This window comes from Notothenia coriiceps, unplaced genomic scaffold (genome assembly GCF_000735185.1).
Source record: "Notothenia coriiceps isolate Sejong01 unplaced genomic scaffold, NC01 NC01_scaffold00024668, whole genome shotgun sequence".
NCBI classification, from domain to species: domain Eukaryota; kingdom Metazoa; phylum Chordata; class Actinopteri; order Perciformes; family Nototheniidae; genus Notothenia; species Notothenia coriiceps.
In genome coordinates, this window is record NW_011357369.1 from 1,471,035 (window position 1) to 1,494,002 (window position 22,968).

The following is a 22,968-nucleotide window of genomic DNA, read 5'->3' on the forward strand; positions in this document are numbered from 1 at the left end:
ACGCACGCACGCACGCACGCACACACGCACACACACACACACACACACACACACACACACACACACACACACACACACACACACACACACACACACACACACACACACACAAGGCAGAGAGGATACTGTTGTGGGTGGAAGAGACACAGAGAAGTTGATCAGTGAGTGGGTGCTGTTTGTGGCTGACATCTGGTGGTAAGAGAATCTGTGGCTTCTTCTTAAATGCCCGGGGGCCTGGGACTGTTGACAGAATCCCCCCTCCCCCCCTGTGCTCCCCTCCCACCTGATGGTAAGGACTGATAGCTACAGGGCAATGTGGCCTTCCTCCAACTGTGACTAAACCACCACACTCACTGAGAAAATCATGCCTATACAAATACTGCTATAAGGTCCTTATCCTTTAACATGTTCAAACTGATAACAAGTGGAGCCACTAAGATGAGATATGATTATTCCAAAATGCATATTCCCTTTCAACTGGAGACATCTTACAATGCTTCAGGAAATAACACATCACTCCAATAGCATCAGGTAAATTACACCTGCCTCCAATAATCTCTCAGGGACTCCTTTCAGTTAAAAAAGGTGCAGCACAAATCTAAATATAGTGTCTCCACCAAACCAGACTGGAAGTCTAACAATTCGAAAAACTCTTTGAATGTTGTAATTAGTATATATTAGGATGAAAAAGCACAAATAACCCATGTATTGTAATCTTAAAATATCTATGGGTATTGTACCTCAACCGCTGCAAAAAAGAAAAAGAAAAAACTTTAAGCTGACCATGTACAATGATTTGTAAAGCCAGATATGTTTTACAGTGCACACATCCCGAGGGGCGAGGGTGTCACTTTCACAGCACTCCATCACACAGCAGAGGGGCAGAACTGGAGATATCATTGTGTGGCTCCGCGGCGTCCAGTTTCTCCCCCTTCCACCGCCTCAGAGCAGCAGGCCGGTGCAACTGGATCTGTCAGCCGGGTCCATCAGATAGCCTCCATGGCTGTGTCTAGCTCTGTCTACCTGTCAAAGCTGTGTGGCTGTCATCCAGCCAGTCAGGCAGCCATTGCCCGGCCACCGCCCCTGCCTTATCAGGATAATGAGCTGCATTTAGGTCCATTATGAGCTGACCCTGAGGACTTTCTCTGCTGCTAAGCGGGGGCCTTGTGCCAGTGATGGACAGCGGGAATGTGATACGGTGCTGGGTTTTGCTGCAAGAGCAGGACTGCAGGGGATAAGAATGAAGAAACAGAGAGTGTGGTGGCCGGCTGCCTCAGGACAGTGGTAATGGATTTTACATGTAACAGATATTACAATTCTTACTTAGCTAGACTGGCAGCCTCACTCAGCCTCTACAATCCACATCAACTTTAATACAACTAAACTGGATTGGACCAAACAGTATGACTGCATATGTATCATTTTCTCCATCGTAATTTGTTAATCTTTTTAAAGCAGCAAGCAATTTGCTTTATTACCTTACCGTACCGTAGACATGCCTGCAGGAGGGGTTAGGTGTCATTCCAAGTCTAAATCAGACCTTACGATTAGAAAACATCCATTTGCCCAATACACCACCGGTCACAATAGTCAACAATGTTATTGCAGTCATACAAAAACAGTTTAGTTGTTACTAAAAGCACTTTAAGGCAGCTATTTGTTTACGGAAATGTCACAATCATCCATCAACACAAGTAACCATGGCGCCCCTCTAGCTGTCCCTAGAGGGTGCACTGTTCATTGCGTCCAGTTCTTGATTAAAGTATATCCTATGGGTGCCTGTAGAGCTTGGCAAGTGTCATTGCAATCTGTTTATAAGATACTAAATAAATATTCAATTTGGCGCTTCATGGTGGCACTAGATGAAAGTTCAGTGGGCCTTCCAAAACAAACAAATCCATCTTCTTAGGATTATACATCCAAGGCAAATTTAATGGAAAACACTAGTTTCTTAGCCATCCTGTCATGACCTAACCAAAATACACTGGCACCACATGATGGACCTCAAGACCGCCACCTTTTATGTTTTTAGAAACACCCAACAGCAGCAGTTAGCCATGTGTCAACGCAGGTAGACACAGTTCACACAACCGTACTATAATCCAGTTTAAAGGTCCCAAAAAATCAGACGTATCTTTTTCTTTTCACTTCCTCTCACATACATTTTTCTCTTGTCAGGTTTTTGTTCTGTGGTCTTGTAGCTATCACAATGGATGTGGCAGGAACATATCCAGATCTGTACAACCCAAAATCCTTGTATGATATTTAAAAAGGCATTCTCAAGTGAGCCATAGCTAGATGGACTGTCTCTTTGAGTAAGGAATCAAGTGAAACGTCACAACAAAGAAACATAATTCCACATGTACAGTAGTAGATGTCATTTATATGCTACATTTGGACCTTTTTGGAGCAATTTTGCAATACAATAGGATGACAATCTAGTTGGTCTTGGGCAACCTTCTGTTTTGCAAAAATGCTACAATTCAGATTTCTTACATGCAAATTTGACTGAAATGTCAAATATACTGTGTTTTATAATTGTTATGATTTGAAAGGTTAACCTTAACATTAAAACCATTTTTAAAAAGAACACAGGCCTACATACTGTGCATGCACATGTATCACACAAATACCCATTCAGGCTCCGAAATATGACACGACAAACCACACTATCATTTTACTTCCCTCTAGCTCTCTTGTATCTCACTCTCCCTTTCATAATCACTCAACATAATTATAATCTACTGATTGTGAGCGCCTAACAAGCTCCTCTTTGTTTTTGGCACCCGCAAATTACTTTCGAGGACAAACCACAGAAAGAAAAAAACAAAACACCAGAGAGAGTGGGAAAACCTACAAAGCTTTGCACCAAGTGAGGCACACTCATTCCCATCATCGCAGAGCATAATGAGTACAAGAGGGTGGAAATATCGTTGCCATAATTCAAAACAAAAGCCGGTGGGAGGACACGACCGCGGTGAAAGGAAGAAGGGGAGCAAAAGTGGCGGGAAGGCGAGTCAGCAGAATAGAGCCATGGGAACTGTGAGTCAGGGACAGCAGAAAGTAGGCTTCAGAAGTGGGTGGGAATGACTGGCTGAGAACACACACACACACCAAGCAATATAACACACACACTGGTTTACAATGATCAAATAGTACAATTAAACACACCAGCCAAACCAGGCTCACACACAAATGTATTGCTCCCTCCACACAGAACACACAAACACACACACACACACACACACACACACACACACACACACACACACACACACACACACACACACACACACACACACACGTTTACAGCCGTACAAACATCACTACCACATAAAAGCATAACAAAAAATACAGCAACAAGCCATATTTTCCATGTTCTGGTCAATTTAGCTTGATGGGATTCCTCCAGATGTCCCTCTTTAAACTTCTCCAGTTTTATTGATATTGCTTAAGTTTACTTTTCAAGTAACAAGGACAGAGAAAGTTCACAAAGAATTAGGCCTGAAGCTGTTTTTCGGTCTTTTGTGACAGAAGCAGTGAGATAGTGTATATCTCTATACTGGGACCATCGGACCAGAACAGCTCCTGTACATAGATTAATGATTTATTGGCCATCAAATGGTTAATGTCTTACAGTGTGTGCCGCGCGACCTTATCTGCTTTGATTGAACATGCTCGGTTGACTGCTATGCATGAGTCTGACAAAAGGCAGAGGCTCTCTCTCTGTATTTACGGTCTTGATGACTTATGGGTACAAACATGTATTCTGATGCAATTCTATTAATAATGTAGACCACACTCTTTGTTCATGTCAAACAGATTTAAAGTTATGAGCAATTATTTGTTTTCTGGTGGCTTTTTAAACGCAATTGAATACAATAGTGGGTTAGGGTTATAATAATGCATAGTTAAGATTTTAAGAAGCAACACAAACCAACATAAGTTTGGATTGATTGCTGCTTGTTTGTTAGGCAGAAGCCTGATGACTTAAAGAGGGCGCTGCCTGGTGTGTTTTCTTGGCTTTGTCTGTTGGAAAGAGTAATTGCACCAGTCTTAAGTGTCCCGTTTTTTTACGAGCTGCATTAGTGTTTTCCATCAAGCTGCAATTAAGGGCTATTCATACACAGGGCAGGCTTTCCAAACCTAGCGCTGCTTGGAACTTTCTAGGAACTTTAAGTAGACACACACTATCTATTGATATGCTTACTATATATGCATTACTGTGCAAACATACATGAAGTGTGGATCAAAAGGAACTGCCATTAACACTGTAAATACCATGCAAATATGGACATGGCCTGTTGAGCATGAGCAAACTGGCTCTGCTGTCTGTGCATGGCTAACAGATATGTTTGTAGGGTTGTTTTTTTTAGGGGGGACAAAAACCTGTGATATTGTCACTGATACATGGTCAATAATGTCAAAAGCTTCCTCCCTTCTTTAGAAACCACTGGTATTACCTAGGAGGTTACACTACCAGAAAAATATGCCAATGATTTACCCATACTGCAGACTTTGAGCAGGAGCCACAGTCATGTACTTATAAACCACACCCTGTGGCTACGTAATGCTTATATGTGAGGAAAGCATCACATCTGGTACATCCCGGTGCTCCAGACTCTTCTCCCCTCACAACCACAGTTGGACTGGAAAAATTCAGCCATTCCTACAAAGCCCAAATGAGGTTTCCATCCCGGGTCAGAGGGCTGGTGGCTGGTATGGTGAGGGCTAGTAAAAATCAAATCAAGTCTTAGGTTTTTAAGTGCTCAAAGCCCTGAGGCATGTCCAGATTCTAACTGATACTTCACATTTGGAAAATAGGGATAATTCACAGAAAATTAAGTTGATCAGTAATTGGATATTCCCAATGTCTTAAGTCATTAATATACTTTAAATTAAAACATTTGTTTACTTTTATTAAACTTTTAAAAATACTTTACCCCCCACATGTTTATATCTTACATTTGATTTGTTCATTGACAGACTGAAGCTTTGGTTCTGTCTTTCCCACAAGATCACCATGTTCCCTTCTTTCATACAATCCAATTATCCCTATTTTTTTGTATTATTCCCTATCCACAAATAAAAGTTGTTTTATATCTGTTTGTTTTGGGCAGTGTTTTTTTTTCAATAATCAGCCTACACAATGTTTTCTTTGGGCTGCTTCAACGTGGTTTATGGACTGAGAAACGCCTTATTGAGATGCCTAACACTAGTCAATGAATAACAATTGTTAAAACACAATAAAAGTCCTATTCTGTCAGTCATCCAGCCTGAAAGCCATATAACTACAGACATTAGATACATTCAAACGATTGTTGTTCTCTTAAGGGCCAAATGTAATCAACCATCCTAAATGATTTCTTATACTCAAATAAATTAGTTTCATTCTATTTTGAATGATTATATTAATGACTTTATAACTTCTAGCTCTACAGAACAGTCGCAGTGCCCTGTGCTGTACAATAGTTACCTGAGGCCTTAAAACTGGATGATATATTAAACTTTCCTGCAATGCAAGGTGCAGTGCTACAGTAGGTGTGTGTATGAGTGCGTATTGTGAATGTTTTATTTACTATCATGACTTGCTATTATCTGTATTCAGTGATGTCATCTATTGTAAATATGTACAATGGTATAACAATGTCGTGGTATTTTCATTATTGCTTTTAGGATGGGACTATCGGTGAAAACTAGCCTTTTGGCTAATTCGAGTACTTTTACATGTTTTTAATATGTTGATTAATGTACATTGTCCCTTGTTTTAAATAAATCAATTCAATTTAATTCAAATGCCATCCCACAAAGATGTGGGTTATTATGCTGCGCTAAATGTTGCTCGAGACAGCAGACGAGCGGGAGTTGTTGTTGCGGGCCAATCTTTCGCGTGGCTGATTAATCTGTAACCTGTTCGACCAGTGCTGAAGGAACAGGGTAACCTGCTTTATAAGTCGTGTCTGGATCTTCCCTTTGAAGGCCCTGACGCCCCGAGCCAACCTCAAAGTACTAGCGACAACAAAAGCTGACTGATCAAAGGCTTTGTGTCACCTCACATCCTATGCAAATAAGTTGCTCTTGAATAACGAGAAATGAGTGGAGCCGATGACCAGCTGACCATGTGTTCTACGATGATGAGTAAGAGGAAATTACTGCTGGTCACTTTGCTTTGTGCTTGTATTGTCATTGCTTTAGAAACAAAAAGAGAATGGACACATGGGAAACAATTGGTAGACTACAAACTAAATTAGTCAAATCTCTGAGGTGGTCTTAATGGCTCAGTGGTTCAAGACGCCTAGATTGCAAATACAACGTCTTGGATCACTCTCCTTTCCCATGTCTACTCGGGAGGGCATTTTGGCCAAAACCATCCAGCTTATAAAATGCAAGAGGCCTTGTCATTATGAATGTGTTCCTTCTGGCACAAGTGAGACATTTACTGCAGTAAAACACAATTCTGGCACTTCAGTTTGAGGAACAGGCCTTGATAAATGAGGATGGAGGCACATCAGACACTGAAAAGCTCTACACAAAATAATAATGTCATAAAGAAGGATTTTACTGCTCTTGGTAGCAATAACCATTCTTTTGGAGTAGAATCAATCCGTAGAAAGATTTACCAAAAATGAGACCCTCAATGAATGATCTTGCATTTTGATTTTGCAAAGATTGAGACCATTTTTTTTAAGGCAGGACTTCATTTGACTGAATGCTATCTTAACAACGAGTAGCTTTAACAAAATAAAGCTAAAAATGCCTTAAAAGGACATAAGCTTAATAGAAGTAGATAAGATTCAACTCGTGGCAAAATGCACTGCCAAATTTAGAGCCAACGGTCAGCAACCAACAGTGGAGTGGACAGCCAAATGTCAGCTTGGTTGTCGGGGCCCTCAGTAACCATACAGACCTGAAGAACAGACTGTTCCTGCCACACTGGATTTGGAACATTTGGCTGGGAAAGGATGGGCTGAACTATGGGAAAACCTTAACATACAACAAGTAAGCGTGGGAAAATGCAAGCCTATGTTACCACACCATTCACCCTCAATTTCATGGCTGTGCTTTTAGGTCAACGTGTAATAAAGCTTTACTTTTAGCTTAAGGTCTATCATTTAAGACTCAACATTAAATAATGCAACTGGAAAACAGTAAAAAAGTTTTACTTTAATACAAAATAATAATTTAATAGTGGGCTGTTCAAACTGGATAGTCGAAAAGTGAATGTGTAGTTATGTATAATTGGACATTTACCTTCACAAAGTTATTTTCTTAAGAAATGGGAGAACAATCAAACTACTTGTGCAACCTTACCTCTTGCTAAATGCTTCCTATAATATCTTTTGTATCAGTCATTCATTAACTATAAGAGAAGATGCATATCCTTGAGCTGTGCTGTTCTTTAGTAAAAGGTTCACTTCCTCAATTGTTTCCGCTTCCATTCTACTGTGACGTCAAGTGTGTGTCTGCTGCGTATCTTGTGAGTGAGTGCATGTTCGTTTGTGTCCACGTTTGTCAGCTGTTTTCCCTGCGGCCTGTCACACTACATCTTGTGATACAGCAACCACACATGCGTGATCGTACTCCCAATACAGGCATGACTCAGCCACCTTTTGACAGAGATTTAGCAGATATGCTCCGATTGAGTGGCATGTGGTTTCACTTAAAGGCTCCAAACATGGCGTGCATCAAACACAATACTGTGAACTGGATGAGTGGAATTTCGTTAAGGTGTGCTGTAAATCTCCTCGTGCGAAGCCGGTGATGAGTGTTTGTGTGTGTGTGTGTGTGTGTGTGTGTGTGTGTGTGTGTGTGTGTGTGTGTGTGTGTGTGTGTGTGTGTGTGTGTGTGTGTTTGTCTGTGCTCCAAGAGAGATGACCACTAATGAGCGACTATAGCAGTGTGACCCTGTATTCTGTGGAGAGAGCCAATGTGCTGTGGCTGAAAACAAACACACGCACATGCGTGTATGAATATTCACTTATAGGTCACTATGTGTGTATGTGCGTGTCTGTGTGTGTGTTTCTGTGTGTATCATGATGACCACCACCCCCTCATTACCTCCATCATGGCTGGAAACAATCAGCCTCTCTGCCCCAGTTGTAGGCCAGAGTAAGGCATTGGAAGCCTTCAGCCCTAGCATTAGATAAGCCTCCATCACCACAGCCTGACTGGCTTCAGATTAGATCCAGCTTTCCAAGCTATGGGGCAGCACAATCTCAGAAACACAAATCAAAATAGCATTTTTCCCCCTATTTCAACCAACGGGCAGGATACATACCTTGTATTGACTGCCATACATTGTCAACATATGACTTTTAAGTTCAGGTTTGATACAGACGAAAAAAGTGTGCTCAAAGATCATTATTTATATAAATAATTCACGTTAATTCAAAAACTGGTTCAAGAAGTGCTTACGCAGTTGTAGATATTTGTATGCATATTTACGTTTTATTTTTTGACCCATTCTCTTAAGCACTTACTGGAATATTTCCTTATCAGTGAATGTGTCCAAAAGTATACAGCTTCCTGTTATAGAGTTACTTATTGACTGTAATCACACAATCACCAAAGCGATTATAAATGCAATAGGGACAGACATGTCATATCTCTCTTTAAGATACCTGTCTGCTTTCAACCTCAAGGTTACACAACATAGAATAAGGCCAATTCAGTACCAAAGCAGTTTTTCCTCCCTCCTCTCTTAGGAGATCGTTTCAACAAAAATGATGTTAATAACATGATATGGATAAATATAAAATGTTTAATTAAAATCACATAATTTCCTGACCATTTCCTTGGTTTGACTCTTCTTTCTCTTTCCGCAACTATAATATAATAATAGGTTACTGAAATTGCTTAACAGTGCTTTGGTTGCATTTATTTGAGTGTGTTTAAAGTATCATAGTTCACTTACTACTCCTTAAGAGGAACATGGGTCACTGTTAATAATCCAGTCATTGCCATAATGGTACAATAATAAATTAGACGATGGATCAACTAGAATTAGCATTTTACACATTTGCTTATATTGCAAATAAATGTAATTTGACTTTTACACAAGAAAGCAAAAGAAATGAGAGGCTCTCCTGAGTGCCACTTGTTATTGTCATGTGTGAAAGAGTATGAGGTGTGGATATGTCAGACGACAGACTGAAATACACTTTGTACAACAACACATTCTTGTCCAACAGCTGATGAGGAATGGCTTATCTCTGAAACTCTGGGGTAAACTCAGGCACACATTACAAAGAAAACCAAAAGCATACACACGCTAATACACACTGAAACCTGCTCAACAGAACAGGGAGTTATCTTTGGTGTATATGTAAAGGTATGCTTGAAATTATAAAACACATGATAAGCATTCACGCCGAGACAGTTGCAGAAAAGGTGAAGCACTCAAGAGATGCCTGCAGACACAACAACACACACAAACACACACTGGGCATGGGACAGTGGGAGCAGGCCAGGCTGTTATTCTAGTGCAGGCTGGCTGAGTTTACTGTGTAATCTCCAGGGTGGAGTCCATATTGGGTTTCGAGGCAATTCACAGTTTTTGGCCCGCTTGTTTTGTGATTTAGCTAAAGCGAGAAAAAAAGTGAGAGCGAGAAAGGGAGAGGTAGGGAGGACAACAAGTGTGGGTTGTTTTTCTTTCTGCCCGGCATATTGTTGATGAGTTGTAATGCAGTGTAACACAAGTGGTGGTTAACCTCAACGGCCAAGAGAGGGAAGAAGACAAAGAAAAGACAAAAGCAATGGAAAATATAAAGAAAGTAAATGAAAAAAGAGAGGAGACAAAACAAAGGAGACAGATTTAGTGACAAGCTTGAGAGGATGGTGGGTTGGTCTGGAGAAACTTGCGGAAAACAAAGTGGTCAGGTGGTGCGGCCGTGCCTGCGGTGTATTTTGTTTACAGTCATAGAGGGAACTTGGTATGGGGAAGGAGAACTTATTGTGCAGCGTGACGGCCTGCAACCTGCAACAGATACCATCTGTCATTGTTGAGTTGAGGAGATAAGAATATAAAGACTGTCAAGGCTGTCATTGTCGAATGCCTTCACTGGCAGATATACTGATTTAAAGGAACAGTACACTTATTTTTCAAAACATGGGGTTTCTTTATATCATGCTTTGGTACTTCATTTACAAAAGCTAATAATCAACCACATCCAAAATTTTTTTTATTTTTGGCCAACAGTAGATATAAAGGTGGGGTATGTCATTTATTTCAGAAACACTTTTTGTTATATTCCATGGAATGCTCTTAACATCCCGATAGCAATGAATATATTAAATGCTTCGACAATAAATACATAAACATTTTTAATCTGTGGAAGCCGTAGCGCTGTAAAAAGCACCACCAATCATCTGAGCCAGCCCGGCTAAAGTAACTGGATGGCCTACCTGCCTGTCAGCCTTCCATCTGTGCACAGTGCACACTTATCTCGTGCCCTCATTGGTCATGTGCGTGTTTGTGTGTGTTGGAGGAGGGGCTCTGTAAGGAAGTGGCAGTTTTTTTCCGGTTGTGTATTTTCAAATTCTAGCGCACTCGAGCTGGTTTCTCCAAAATTACCTACCCCACCTTTAATGAGTGTTTACATTGCACATAACTATGTTTTAACAGTTGAAATACACTTATTGCTTCATGCAATATTTGCGGTATATATTCATAGCCATTAGAACAAAGTTCATCCACAGATGAAACACATAATGCTTTTTAAACTAATTAATCCACTGGTCAATCGTCAGATAATACATCTGAAGCAATTTTAATATGAAGTTAATTGTTAGAGTCATTTATCAAACCAAAAAAGCCAAATCTTTTTTAAATGTGAGGATTTGGTGCCATCTTTGTATTTTGACTGTAAGTCAGACAAAGAAAACTAAGCAATAGCTATGTATTGATTCATTTAAAAAAGCAAACAACATTTGAATGGATAATGAATATAATCCCAAGTTTAAAATGTACAGTAAATCCAAACAGAAACTAATTAGCTCTGTCTAAAACCTTAGTTGCGTGATTGCTAAGAAGAGATTGTTTTGATATCGCGGCAGCCATCTGCCATAGCATGCTGTCGTCCAATGACAGCCCAGCATACACGCTGCTGTGACAGACGACAGACACTGAGCTGCCCGGCGAACACAGGGGGGGGGGGCTACCAAGCACGCACACCCCCCCCCACACCCACAGCACCTGCATTCCCACAGTAGTCAAAGTCAACAGTCACAGCACATCCCCCACCTAGACACTATCAGCGAGGGAGGGAGGGAGGGAGGGAGGGGGTGAGTGTGTGTAGGGGGGAAAGAAATCTTTGGGGAGAAGGGAGTGATTTAAACTCTTCTCCGTGGATGAGAGAAGCTGGATGGGCTTGGAGTGGCGGTGGGAGTAGAGCAGCAGAGGGGGGAGTGGGTGATGGAGAGGGAGAAGGGTCAGAGGGAAAAGGGAGGGGACTGATCCAGCTGAGACAGCAGATCTCCACCGAGGCCCAGTGCCAATGTCAAGGAGCTGAGTGTGCTGTGCGGGGAGAAAACGCAGACAGGCTTTCTTTCTTTTTAAAGTCAAAAATAGCCTCATGCACAAACACACTCTTCACTTGCTTCCCTGCAAAATTCAACAAGTAAACAAATGCGCCATCACAGAAACTCAGATTCAAACACACACATTCAAACCGGACAATCTCTCTGCCCTTAAGTGACTTGTCGCCCTCTTCCCTCTCAGGAAACTCTTGTCGCTTCCCTGTGCACCTCTCTATCGAGCTGTGCACAACCTCCCGTCAGCTGAGACAAACTCACAGGACAAGACACACAGTTTCACCATCAGGCCGAATGGGCTCCATTGTGCCCTAATTACCAGGCCTGCTGGGATGCCCTTTGACCTTCAGACACATTCTGTTTGGCCAGCATTGGACTGGTTGGAATGAACCCCTTAGCAGACACTGACCTTTCCATGTTCACTTCTCACCACAAGCCCTGTGAACGCACTTGATGTGTCTGTGTGTGTTTTTGTGTGTGTGTGCGTGTGCGTGTGCGTGTGTGCGTGTGTGTGTGTGTGTTTGTGTGTGTGTGTGTGTGTGTGTGTGTGTGTGTGTGTGTTTGCAAACCCGCTGAGCTCCACAAGCCTTGTGCAGTGACAGGAGCTACATCAAGAAGTTATTTGACTTGGCTAATAATGCTAATAATGTCAAAAAAACATATTACTGTCTAACTCCTATTCCGCTTAGTTGGCTAAAATGACTATTTGATCACACTCCTTCTGTCCAGCATCTGTGAGAACAGCAGAAACAGCAGACTATCTAATCTACTCCTTATCATTCTGGTCCAGTTGCTCCAGTCTCCTCCTCCTTGTGTGTGAAGGAGGAGACGCATCCCAGTCAGCTTGCCCTTCTGTTTGGCTCTTGTCTGTCTGAGGTTCACTGCAACCCGCTATCTGCTCCTCTTATCAGGCCGACTTCAGCTCAGACACTCCTGGCCTCCCTCTTCCTCCGCAGTATGTGATGTAGGAGACGTACAGTATCTAGACCTCCAGGCTAAGGTCTGATCTCCAGCTGCCTGTCTGTCTCAGTCTGTCTCGGTTTCTAAGAACCATTTCAATAAGAATGGTGGATCAAGCTGTCTGCTGTGCATGCAGAGTTTCAGATGATCTGAAAATCTTGTTTATATATAAGCTCTATATAGCTTGTCTCAGCGATATAGAGCTTATAAGAGTCTTTAAATCATCACCAACATTTTTAGCTGCAGAAAAGCCCATAGCAGACAGACACAGTTTGGCTAATAGTTGAACATATTAGAACGTTTTGCAGCTAAACAACCACTGGAATTTAACAAAACAAGAACAATGTATTAAATATTGGACATATTGACTAGGTTGCCAAAAACACAACCATCTATGGTTGAAATACTGTCAGTCATTTCCATATAATAGAAAATTAGAATTGGGATTTGAGATATTTTGTGTTATGCAATTATTCCCACATTATTACAACAATGGTTGCAAAATACTTTTCTTGTTTCTACCACTCTGCCTCTATTTCAAATCATCACTGTAACATCATCATTGTTTTTTTTATTTAACTGTGAGTGTTGTTGCTATTGTTTTCACTTGACCTACTGTATGTCAACAGATTCCTGGAAGTAAGGCCCTCAGCGAGTGTCATATACAGGAAATCTCCTCTGGCATAACAAAGGGGCTTATCTGTCTCTCTTGGAAGCGATCAATGGCAGAGGGGGCATTTTCATTATAAGGCTGTAATATGCCGGTAGAGCCAATGAAACCTTTCAGACGAGGCAGGTATGCAAGGTTATGATATGGCTGTTCAACATTATATTTACAACAATTGAAACAGGATAAGCGGCACCACCTGGTCATACTAACAGTCGATAGTTACATAACAGACACAGGGTGGAGGATCCTTTTTTGATGGTCCCCATTCAAAGTATTGTAAATATGCAGTTCCCATTCACAGCCCCATTCACTAGTTCAACCTCAAATACCAGTAACCCGATTTGATCCATTGTACCGTATGGTTCTAGGCGAGGCCTGTATCCTGTGTGCACTACAAAGCTAATTGCACACAATTGAAAGGAGTGCCAAGGCACACAGGGGGATAGGGGGTGCATGTAGAGACAGAAGGCGAATAAGGGTCGTAGAGACGACTCTGTGGGGACAGACAACAACACGACACAAAACTATATACACACATACAACCGGCGTCGCTCGAGTCGCCCCTCGGCCTGACTGTCCGCAAAGATTTGTTTCTCTCCTTTGAACCGTTTCCGTTCGCATACAGTGGTGTGTGTGTTTGTGTGTGTGTGTGTCGTGTGTGTGTGTGTGTGTTTGTGTGTGTGGTGTGTGTGTGTTGGTGTGTTGTGTTGTGTGTTTCAGGACCTGGTGTGTCAAAGAGAGCGTTTTCCGCTTGACAAAGACGGGCGCCATCGTGTATGTTTTAGAGGGACGTACAGACCTGAACCGGGCGCTATGTCTGTGTGTGTGAAGCGGGGGGGGGGGGGTGTGTGGCGGGTGGCGGGGTACCATAAAGTAGTATGGATAATTTTAGTAACAAGAGACTTAGGTAATATAAGGATCGTGCCTGTAGAAATGTGACGGTGTATAATATTGTCATCTAGACATGTTACTAGATGTACACGAAACAACGTAACACCAATACTTACTTTTTATATCAGTATAAATTTCCGTGAAAAGAAAAGTTGATGTGAGGACGGTATCCCTCCCTAGTTTCCAGATACAGGAGGGTTTTCATGTTGTTCTCTCCTCGACGTTTTCTTGAAATGATAAAATATGTTGTGTTATCTCTTTCTATGTAGTTAATCACAGACCGTTGAAGTACATGTAATTTAAGACCGGTATTATATGACATTCATGTTACAGTAACGAACCGGAATCATACTGGTAATTGGCCCTCTCATGCTTTATATATGTGTCCTTAAATTCGTATGTGTCATGTTATTGGGTGTGTACGTTCCTGTATGTCAATATATGTCATGTCTTTCTCTAGTGAATTTTTTATTTTTTTTTTTTTTTTTGTTGGTATATGTATATGTTTGTGTTGTACGGTGAAACAAATACCTCTCGACCAGGCCTCGTTTGTCGAGGTCCCAAAGGTCCGGCTCTTCCATGACCGTCGATGGTCGATCGTCGAGGGTACGATGCACACAAAACCAGACTAGTCCTGACGCTTGGGAAGCGAAGGGTTCGGTTCAGGTATATTGCTGTCTTGTTGGATTATGTTTCTGTTACTTATATACTTACTTTATTATCAGTGTTACTATTGTAACGGCCGACAATTTGTTATAGAGGTATCACGTATGCAACACACAGGATAAAGGTTAGAAGAAGGATGTGTGACTTTGTGTCCCGGTATGGCTTGTATTGGGAACCACCAAAAATTTTGATAAGAAAAAACAAACAAAAACCGGACACAAGTCTAAATCGTCTGGAAGAGAGTGATCTGAGCGAATTGGTGGGATGCACGTGGTCTCGGGTTGACCAAAGAGTGCACGCTGTGGAGGGTGGCAACTACAACATAGAAATATTCGCGACACTTGACCTATCGTACGTACACTCATCACACCGCAAGAGCTCAGTCTATCCGTGGTCCTCGCCGCACGACAAACATCACGTCAGGTAGGCATTTAGTACAAACCCGTCACGCGCGCCCTACGTCGGGGACCGTCGAGGGTCTGCCGGAAACCGAGACCGAGGGAAAAGAAAATCGCGGTGAGAGGATTAAGTCTCAGCCCTGGGACGGATGATGACACAGAAATGGACGTAAGGGTTGTTTGGTCCTGCCTGGTCAGACGACGTACAGACGACGAGTGAGAGGTAGAGGTCAGAGGGGAACGAAAGATAGAGAGAGACGTACACACACAGAGATAGTGAGGAAAGCGAGAGTGAGGATCGAACGGTGTCTCGAACGGGGAAAGAAAGGAGACAGAGACAGACCAAGACACGGAAAGTCCTAATATCCCGGACGACGTCAGAGTGAGTGTGTAGATTTAGGTACCGACACGTGACGGTGACAGAGAGGAGGGTAGAGACGTAGAATCATCGTTGGCGTGACGACCCGAGTGAGTAACCGACATTTATGGGTACCATGTTAAAGTAAATTTAACGGGGATTTAAAGAATCTCGGGACCCTATATAAAAGACGTGGTGCATTAAAATTTAAGAACCGTTTTAAGGGAGCGACGAAAGCAAAACTGGTGATTTATATAGGACGTACCTAGTCAAGTAATAGTCGCCTCTCCAACACCTCGAATAATTCTTCCATTCTTCCCCAGTGAAATGTCAAGTACTTTGTCCCCGAACAACAAAATAACCCTTTGACATCAGCAGTGATTACGTGCCACGATTTTATCGGGACACGGTGGGATGAGAGCTCACGATTAATTGTAGTCAGATATGTCGTACCTTGTCATTTGGTCGATGGCTTATTACGGTTCGACACATTTAATGAGGTCTCTGGTACTCACATTTACAAGTGACGATAATCAGTTCGATCATGCCCCCTTTGTAATTGACCCCTATACAACGTATCCCATCATTATGACCATGCACACGGACAGACACACATTACATTTCGTCTATGTATAGAGACGGGTTGGTTAGTTCGTGTGTGTTTTGCAGTAATTTTTGCTTATATCATATATCACTTCAAACTGGAGAATTCCTATGTTCCCTAAGCATCTTCTCCTTTCCAATTTTCCTAGAGAGACCAGAATCTTAGTGGGAAACCCGGTGAGTTAATTAGAAATGGTATACAATATCCAAACATAGATTATCAACGTTACCCTAGGGTGTCACTCCTGGTGCCAAGACCATGTTTGTAAAAGTTACACTTAGTGTAGGTCAGCTCGGATATTCACCTACGGAACCTTGGTGTCTGGTCTGTAACGGTTACGTTATGTGCCATCGGCTAATTTTTATTCTTTTTCCATTTTACAATAAATAATGTGCCCCACAACACGGTATCGTCCGATCGCGGAATCAAGTTACCTTACTAAAATTGATATCGAAATGATTTACGGCCGCACAAAATACTGACACATTTCTAAACGACCCGGTGAACACCAAGTCTGTAACCGGGATACCATGAGACACCGGGTCTGTGTAGGGAGTCCGTTGTCACCCCCAACGACACGGGTGTCATTTACCACCAGTACACACACACTTACACGTGTGGATACACAAACGGGCTGAACGAGGTCGGTGTTGAAATGGGGTCAGAAGGACAGCCGAGGGATAAACGAAATTACCGCAGTCATAAAAACGTTTTTGTTTGAATTGTTCGAACAGACATAAGGGCATCCACTCAAAAAAAGTCATTTACTGATTACTAAAATACCCTCATTATTACCACCCACAAAAAGATATGGGAGACCCGGAATCAAAAGGGAGACNGCCCAATAGCCGTAGCGCCACTTCTGTGACGTCATAGAAGTGTTCAAATCTGGATCAGTCTGTATCAGATCCGTTGCAGCCCCTTTTCAAGAGATTTGGGTATGGAGGAAAATAGAGAGGGTTGTGTTTTCTGACACTTGGTGAGTTCCCTGGAACACCGGGGACACATATTCATGTATAAAAGACGTACAAAAGCGCATTTTGCATGATAGGTCACCTTTGAATCAATTCAAATGTTCTGTTTTTTGAGCAAGGTGTAAGACAATCTGCAATCTAAGTAATGCTTTACTGCATATGTTCTATACACAGACATTAGAGAGCGTTCTAAATTGAACAACAGATGTCCGAGTATTGAGCCTTGTGGGACACCTGTCACCATTTTGGAAGGACTATATTTTCTCCCAGAAAGAAAATTCTGCACTTTCAATGTACATCCACTAAAGTGCTTATTTTTTGCCACCGACAGTCTCAGATTGTTATTCAAAGTGTCTAACCCACAGGATGGGAGGGAGCCTACATAGGATTTGTTGGGGATTTTCTGGGTTCTTCTTTTCAACAACAATAAGTTGGACTTACTGTACACATCGAACTATGACATCACTACTCAAACTCTCACTCATGTTCGCAATGTTGTCCTCTCGCAAAAAGTAACATGACCCAAAAATAAAACAATCAAGCAAAATGTTCAATTTAAATCAATCAATGTTTATTTTCTCTGTAGGGTTACATACAGTGGTCAAAACACTTATATTATTAATTCAAGCCTGTATTACCGGAAGCCAGGTGCAGCGTTGTGGCTTAATAGTCAATATTGAGCCAATTAAAAATGCGCTGTCCCCATTAGTCACTTAGACACAAAAACGTGGGGATTTAAGTTGCAGGTTAAAAAAATAACAAAGACCTGCTAACCAATTATTCTAGATATTTAGAAAGGCAGTGAAGCTTAGATGGATGAGAAAGGGTTTATAAAATATTTAATTAGAGCTATAGTTGATACAGATGTTCCATTCATGTACCCATATACAATTCATTTTCATGGTGCTACTTACCAAAGCGGATCCAGGGGGACAGCTGGCTAAGGCCTGCAATGTTTGGGTCGTTGCGTTGAGTAGCGAATAGTTTGAGGCGTTCATCAATGAAGGACTCCAACATGGCCACCCCTCCCTTGGTGCCCGGCATAGCCCACTCCGGCTCTCCTACATCTTGGTCTACCTGCAGGGAGGCTAGGGTTTTTTCCCAGTCTATGAGCTGTAAGATAAAACAACATTTTAAACAATCGACCCCATTGGGTGGGTTATCTCTAAGCTGTTGAACATTCATAACAGAGCTGGCAAAGTAACCAATCAGAGCAGACCTGGCTCTGGTTTTCAGACAGAGTGTGAAAAGAGGTGCTGCAGCATAGGCAGCATGAGAACTTGTTGAACATTAAAGCATGTTCACATGTCACAGTGGGGGTACAAAATACAAATACGAACCTGAAAATTAGCAGAATTGGGCCCTATTAACATATATTGCTTGTAAGGACATTTTAACTTTTGGATGGCACATTACTATTAATATCTATTAGTCAATAATTAATGTGCAGAGAGGAACTCTTCCGGGGAGTACATAAGTTTTTTTATTGCAGACTCAACATCTTACTGTTGCTTATAGTGATATCCGAAAACACTTTTGATAAGATAAATGATGATCATGTCATCCTAACCAATTCAAACGCCATTGAATGTGACACAAAAACATGACTTATTTTGTACTCAATAGCAAAAAAACTCTTACTGCAGCACTTACTTTGGCGGTTATTGTCGTTGTGTAGGGGTGTTTTTCTGCCAGAGGAAAGTCAGTGAGGAACTGCGGGAGAAGCTTTGTGAGTTTTCCTCTGATTGTCCTGGCGGCGTACTCAAGTTTAGGTGAGGCTACCCAGCAGGGGACAATATTGTGGGCATCTACCTACAGAAATGAAAATCATATATTTTGTGACAGATAAAGAACAGTAGCAATAGTGACAGTACACATACACACAAATCAAAGCAATCTGCATACAATAAGACAGAGTGTGATTACACTGTCTTAAATCTATTTCTTTGTGACGAGTACAAGAAATAAAGCAAGGACATAATCAGTGAAAAATGTGGGGAGAAGTCGAATAACCAAAATTCAGAGAATCCTATTGACACAATGAGTGAGAGTGTCTACCTGTATGAGGGGAATATCTTTTGGAAGAGTCTTTTTAACATCCTCCAACCACTGCAGTGGCTCTCTGAGGGGGGAGAAGTCTGTTACCACTGCGCCCAGTTCTCGATCAGACACAAAGCCGGGGAGAACGTCTCCAGCTGAACCATGGAGCAGGTGGAACTGGATGTCTAAGGCTTTGCACTCCTGTTTAGTGAGGGCAAAACAACAACAATGAATATGAGTAAAGGTGCAAAGAAATTGAATGTCATGTGTAAAATGTATTTGTATTGCCTTTATGTAACTCACAGCAAGCTTTAAATGAATAACAGAGGCCCAATAATTGATCCTTGTGGGACAGCTGTGAATAATCCACAATACCTGTATCAGATCCCTAAAGCGTATGTCTCTAATCTGCTTGTTTCAGGTTAATATAATCTAATGTAAAACAGCACAGGGCTGCCCCTTCAATTAATTGACTAGTTGGTTATAATTGGTCTAAACCAATCTAAGATTTCTTTAGTCAATAAATAATTGTTCCATACTTTGAGAATCTTCCAAGCAAAACTCTTGTCAGATGGTTCTTTAGAAAATCTTTTCGGAGGAACTCCGTTTTACAGATCTGTTGATTAAATAAACAAATCAATCAGTCGACAAAATTGTCTCTTTCGTAAAGGACAGCCCTATAACAACAAATCCTTGCAATCAAGAAGCATAATTAAGAGAAGGTCTGCATGTTTTAATCACCATTGTAATTGATTTATTCTCTGCCTATCCAAATAATTGTTTCAGGCATACATGCAATAAAAATATAGTCAAGCTAGCTTTAAGTTTTCATTATACAATAGTATTATATTAAACAAAAAGCGATGCATTATTTAGGGACTGCAAGTATTTGGTGTTATTGCTTGAACTGGTCGATGTGCCAACCGAAAAATAGACAAACTAAATCATGCATTTTGATTTGATTGATTGTATTTTTTATATTTATATTCTTGGTTTTGCAGCACATCTTTTTATTTTTTATGGTGTACATAAATACCCCAAAGCAAAAGCCTTGTCTACTGAATGTACTCTACTCGGTGCATTTAAAAGTCATGACATGAATACCTTTTCGACTTCTTTCAGACCTTTCAGCATGAAGCTGTAATGTCTCAGGGTGGATAGCTCTGATTTTGGGACAAACAGGCACAAACAGACGTGCAGAGGAAGCTTCTCCTTCAGAGCAAGCTGCTGGGCATGGATCAGAGCCCAATTATCTGAAACAAACAAAACATGTTGACCACTGAGAGGACACAAGTCAATAAAAATGCCCTTGTTGCTGTGTTAGTGTTTACCTTGTACTCTGTGGTCTCGTGACATCCAGTACAGGACACCCTCTGAGCCCTGCTTTATCCTCTCAGTGTTAGATGTGTAGCGGAGGCGTTTTCTGTTGAATTTCATCTGCTTGTTCTTTGTCCTCTGATGCTTCAGACTGTCCTTCAGCCAGCCCTTCTCCTTCGTGGGATCCAGCTTCTGCTGCTTAGCACCGGGCTCCTTAACAGCAGAAGCAGCAGCAGATGTAGACTTTCGTTTTTTCTCTGACATGATGGCTTGACTGGTGAATGCCTTGGCCTTTGTTGAGAATAATGAAGTGGGTCCCTGATCACTTTGGGCGACAACTTTCAAGTATTGCCTCAAGAAAGATGTGCTGCAGATAAACCACATTGAACATAGTGAAATACTAAAGATACCACGTGAACGTTAGCCAAACATAAGAAAAACATAACAGAAGTACGAACACAAGCCTATGAGCTAAGAAACATTAGCGACACATTAAATTATAGAAAAAATGCCATCAACACGACGAAGTTAACTTGTTATTCAAACTACACGCACGTGGAACATGTAACTTACCTCCTGCAAATGCTCTGCAGCATACAATGAATAGTAACGGCGGAGCTAATTTAAAGCCGGCTAAAAATAAATACACGACAGAAACGTCCTTTTAACAGTCGAACAATGAAAAACGCGTTAGCGGGGTGTTGCATTTCCTTTATAGAACTAGTTACATGAGCAATTCAATGTTACGGTTTTGTAACACACTGTTTTGATTGGATTTAACTACATTTCCAAGAATGCAACGTGATTTAATGTCTTGAAAGCGCATGCGCAACGCAGTTTGGAGGAGGGTAGTGTATTTTTGTAGCGTAGCCTCAAAAGGGACTAACAGTTAGCACGGCTGCCAACTACTACTACTATAATTTCCTTTGCACTCAAGATTTATCGTGATTTGATAGTATGAACGGTGATAATGCAGCAGCTAGAGGGAGAACACCTGCGGTTACGGACAAAGTCGACATGTCATTAGGTAAGGTCCTCGATAGAAACACTATAAAGTACTAGCTAATGCTAGCCACTGACAAATGGTAGGTTGTCAGTAGGTAGCTAAATATACCTAATTTGAGTATTCAGACGCTCACATTGCTCTTGTGTTACATTGCACAGATGACATCATTCGGTTAAACAAGAAAGAGCAACAGTTACAGAGGAGACAGGCCACAGTGACCCGCAGACCAGTGAAAAAGAAAGGCCGTCTGACCCAGGGAAAGGGCTTCACAACCCAGAGAGGTGTGTGTGTGTGTGCGTGCGTGCGTGCGTGTGTGTGTGTGCTCTCTCCCAGCTGTTGTATGCTGGTAACATGAACCTTTTGCATGTTATTACTTTCTCCGTACATGTGTCGCTAATATTATCTTTACCAGGAGGAGCAGCTAAATTAAGAAACAGAAGGGTCCCTCCCCCACCTGGTCGACGGCGGGGTCAGGGGGTTATCACCGGGCTGGCAGCACGGCGGCCCGGGGCCCTGCTGAAGAGGGTCGGTACCCTGAACAGAGCCGCAGTCACCCAGGTAATGGAGACATACTGGAGTGGAGACATGTGGGATGTATTGTTGTCAGATCAGATGTGACAGTCCCCAGGCAAATCACAACATCAAGAAGGCAGCCTTTATTAATCCCCTGGGGGAAATTCAGGTTTCACACTGTTTTTGTTATTCAGGTATAGTTCAAATACACATCTGCATTGATGGAGAGGTTTCAGAGCAAAGGAGCTGCCATGTTTTGGCATCCAGGAGCAGAAGGGTTCAAAACAATAAAACATAGACTTAAAATATAGCCTGGCCATTACAAACATATTTATAAAAAAATGTGCATTCAACGTTGTAATGTGTGAGTTGATCTTTGATCTTTCAAACCTTTATTGTTTTGATACTTTATCCATAATAGGCGTACCAACTGTGGACCCCTACTGCTCTATGCCGCCTTACATACCTATCTTCAACGCATTGCAGTTTGCCGTGTATAAGTGTACATTAATAGGCAAAACATTTATTGTATGCTTTTATTCAGCATCCCACTTGTAGGTACGCTATTTAAGCTTGATATGATGTTGCTAAAATGTCCCTGAACATCAATATATATCAAAAATATATTTACATGCACACAAACCTATATAACACACAACAGGAAAGGGAAACCTCAAAAAAGCGTAATAGGACCTCTTTTTAAATGTTCTGTCCACTGAGACACCACATCTTAAATACAAAGTATAGTGGAGCATTTTGGGGGGGAAATGTAAAGTAGTGGTGTTGATGTCAATATTTGGCCTAGTTAGGTTTACAAACTTCCTCCTGTGGAATTGGAAGATATAAACACAGCAGTTATTTTTATGTTAAGAAAAAGCCCAAGAAGAATGAATGAATACATTCTATCATTACATCAGTGTTTCCCCTATATACAAATAGTGGCGGCGCAGCGCTGCTGCTGAAATATGAGCACCGCTGCTAGGGGGCGCCAGCCAGGTATTGTTTGTTATGTGGATTTGTAGAATTTCTGTTACTGGCA

At 41.6% G+C, this 22,968-nt stretch overlaps 4 protein-coding genes across 5 annotated transcripts in view; 2 read left to right on the forward strand and 2 right to left on the reverse strand.

Annotated features, from left to right (window-relative positions):
* Positions 1–21,174, reverse strand: part of cpdp (CPD photolyase) — a 26,358-nt gene extending 5,184 nt beyond the window's left edge. The window contains exons 1-6 of one of the 2 annotated variants that reach the window (XM_010782903.1): positions 20,984–21,172; positions 20,425–20,777; positions 20,198–20,346; positions 19,112–19,294; positions 18,707–18,865; positions 17,968–18,166 (exon numbers count right to left, since the gene is read on the reverse strand). In XM_010782903.1, coding sequence (XP_010781205.1) covers positions 17,968–18,166; positions 18,707–18,865; positions 19,112–19,294; positions 20,198–20,346; positions 20,425–20,777; positions 20,984–21,006 — 1,066 coding nt within the window. In that variant the 5' untranslated portion in view covers positions 21,007–21,172. Of the gene's footprint in view, positions 1–17,967; positions 18,167–18,706; positions 18,866–19,111; positions 19,295–20,197; positions 20,347–20,424; positions 20,778–20,983 lie in introns of both variants that reach the window. The other variant, XM_010782904.1, reaches the window with a different exon arrangement.
* The window catches only part of LOC104955675 (Fanconi anemia group M protein homolog), a 430,065-nt gene that overhangs the window by 44,038 nt on the left and 363,059 nt on the right, over positions 1–22,968 (forward strand). The window lies entirely within an intron of this gene.
* Positions 1–22,968, reverse strand: part of soul3 (heme-binding protein soul3) — a 326,159-nt gene that overhangs the window by 39,733 nt on the left and 263,458 nt on the right. The gene's annotated exons all lie outside the window — the stretch shown is intronic.
* The window catches only part of LOC104955557 (UAP56-interacting factor), a 28,971-nt gene continuing 27,251 nt past the window's right edge, over positions 21,249–22,968 (forward strand). Inside the window, exons 1-3 of the mRNA XM_010782902.1 lie at positions 21,249–21,437; positions 21,575–21,697; positions 21,829–21,974. Coding sequence (XP_010781204.1) covers positions 21,368–21,437; positions 21,575–21,697; positions 21,829–21,974 — 339 coding nt within the window. The 5' untranslated portion in view covers positions 21,249–21,367. The remainder of the gene's footprint in view (positions 21,438–21,574; positions 21,698–21,828; positions 21,975–22,968) is intronic.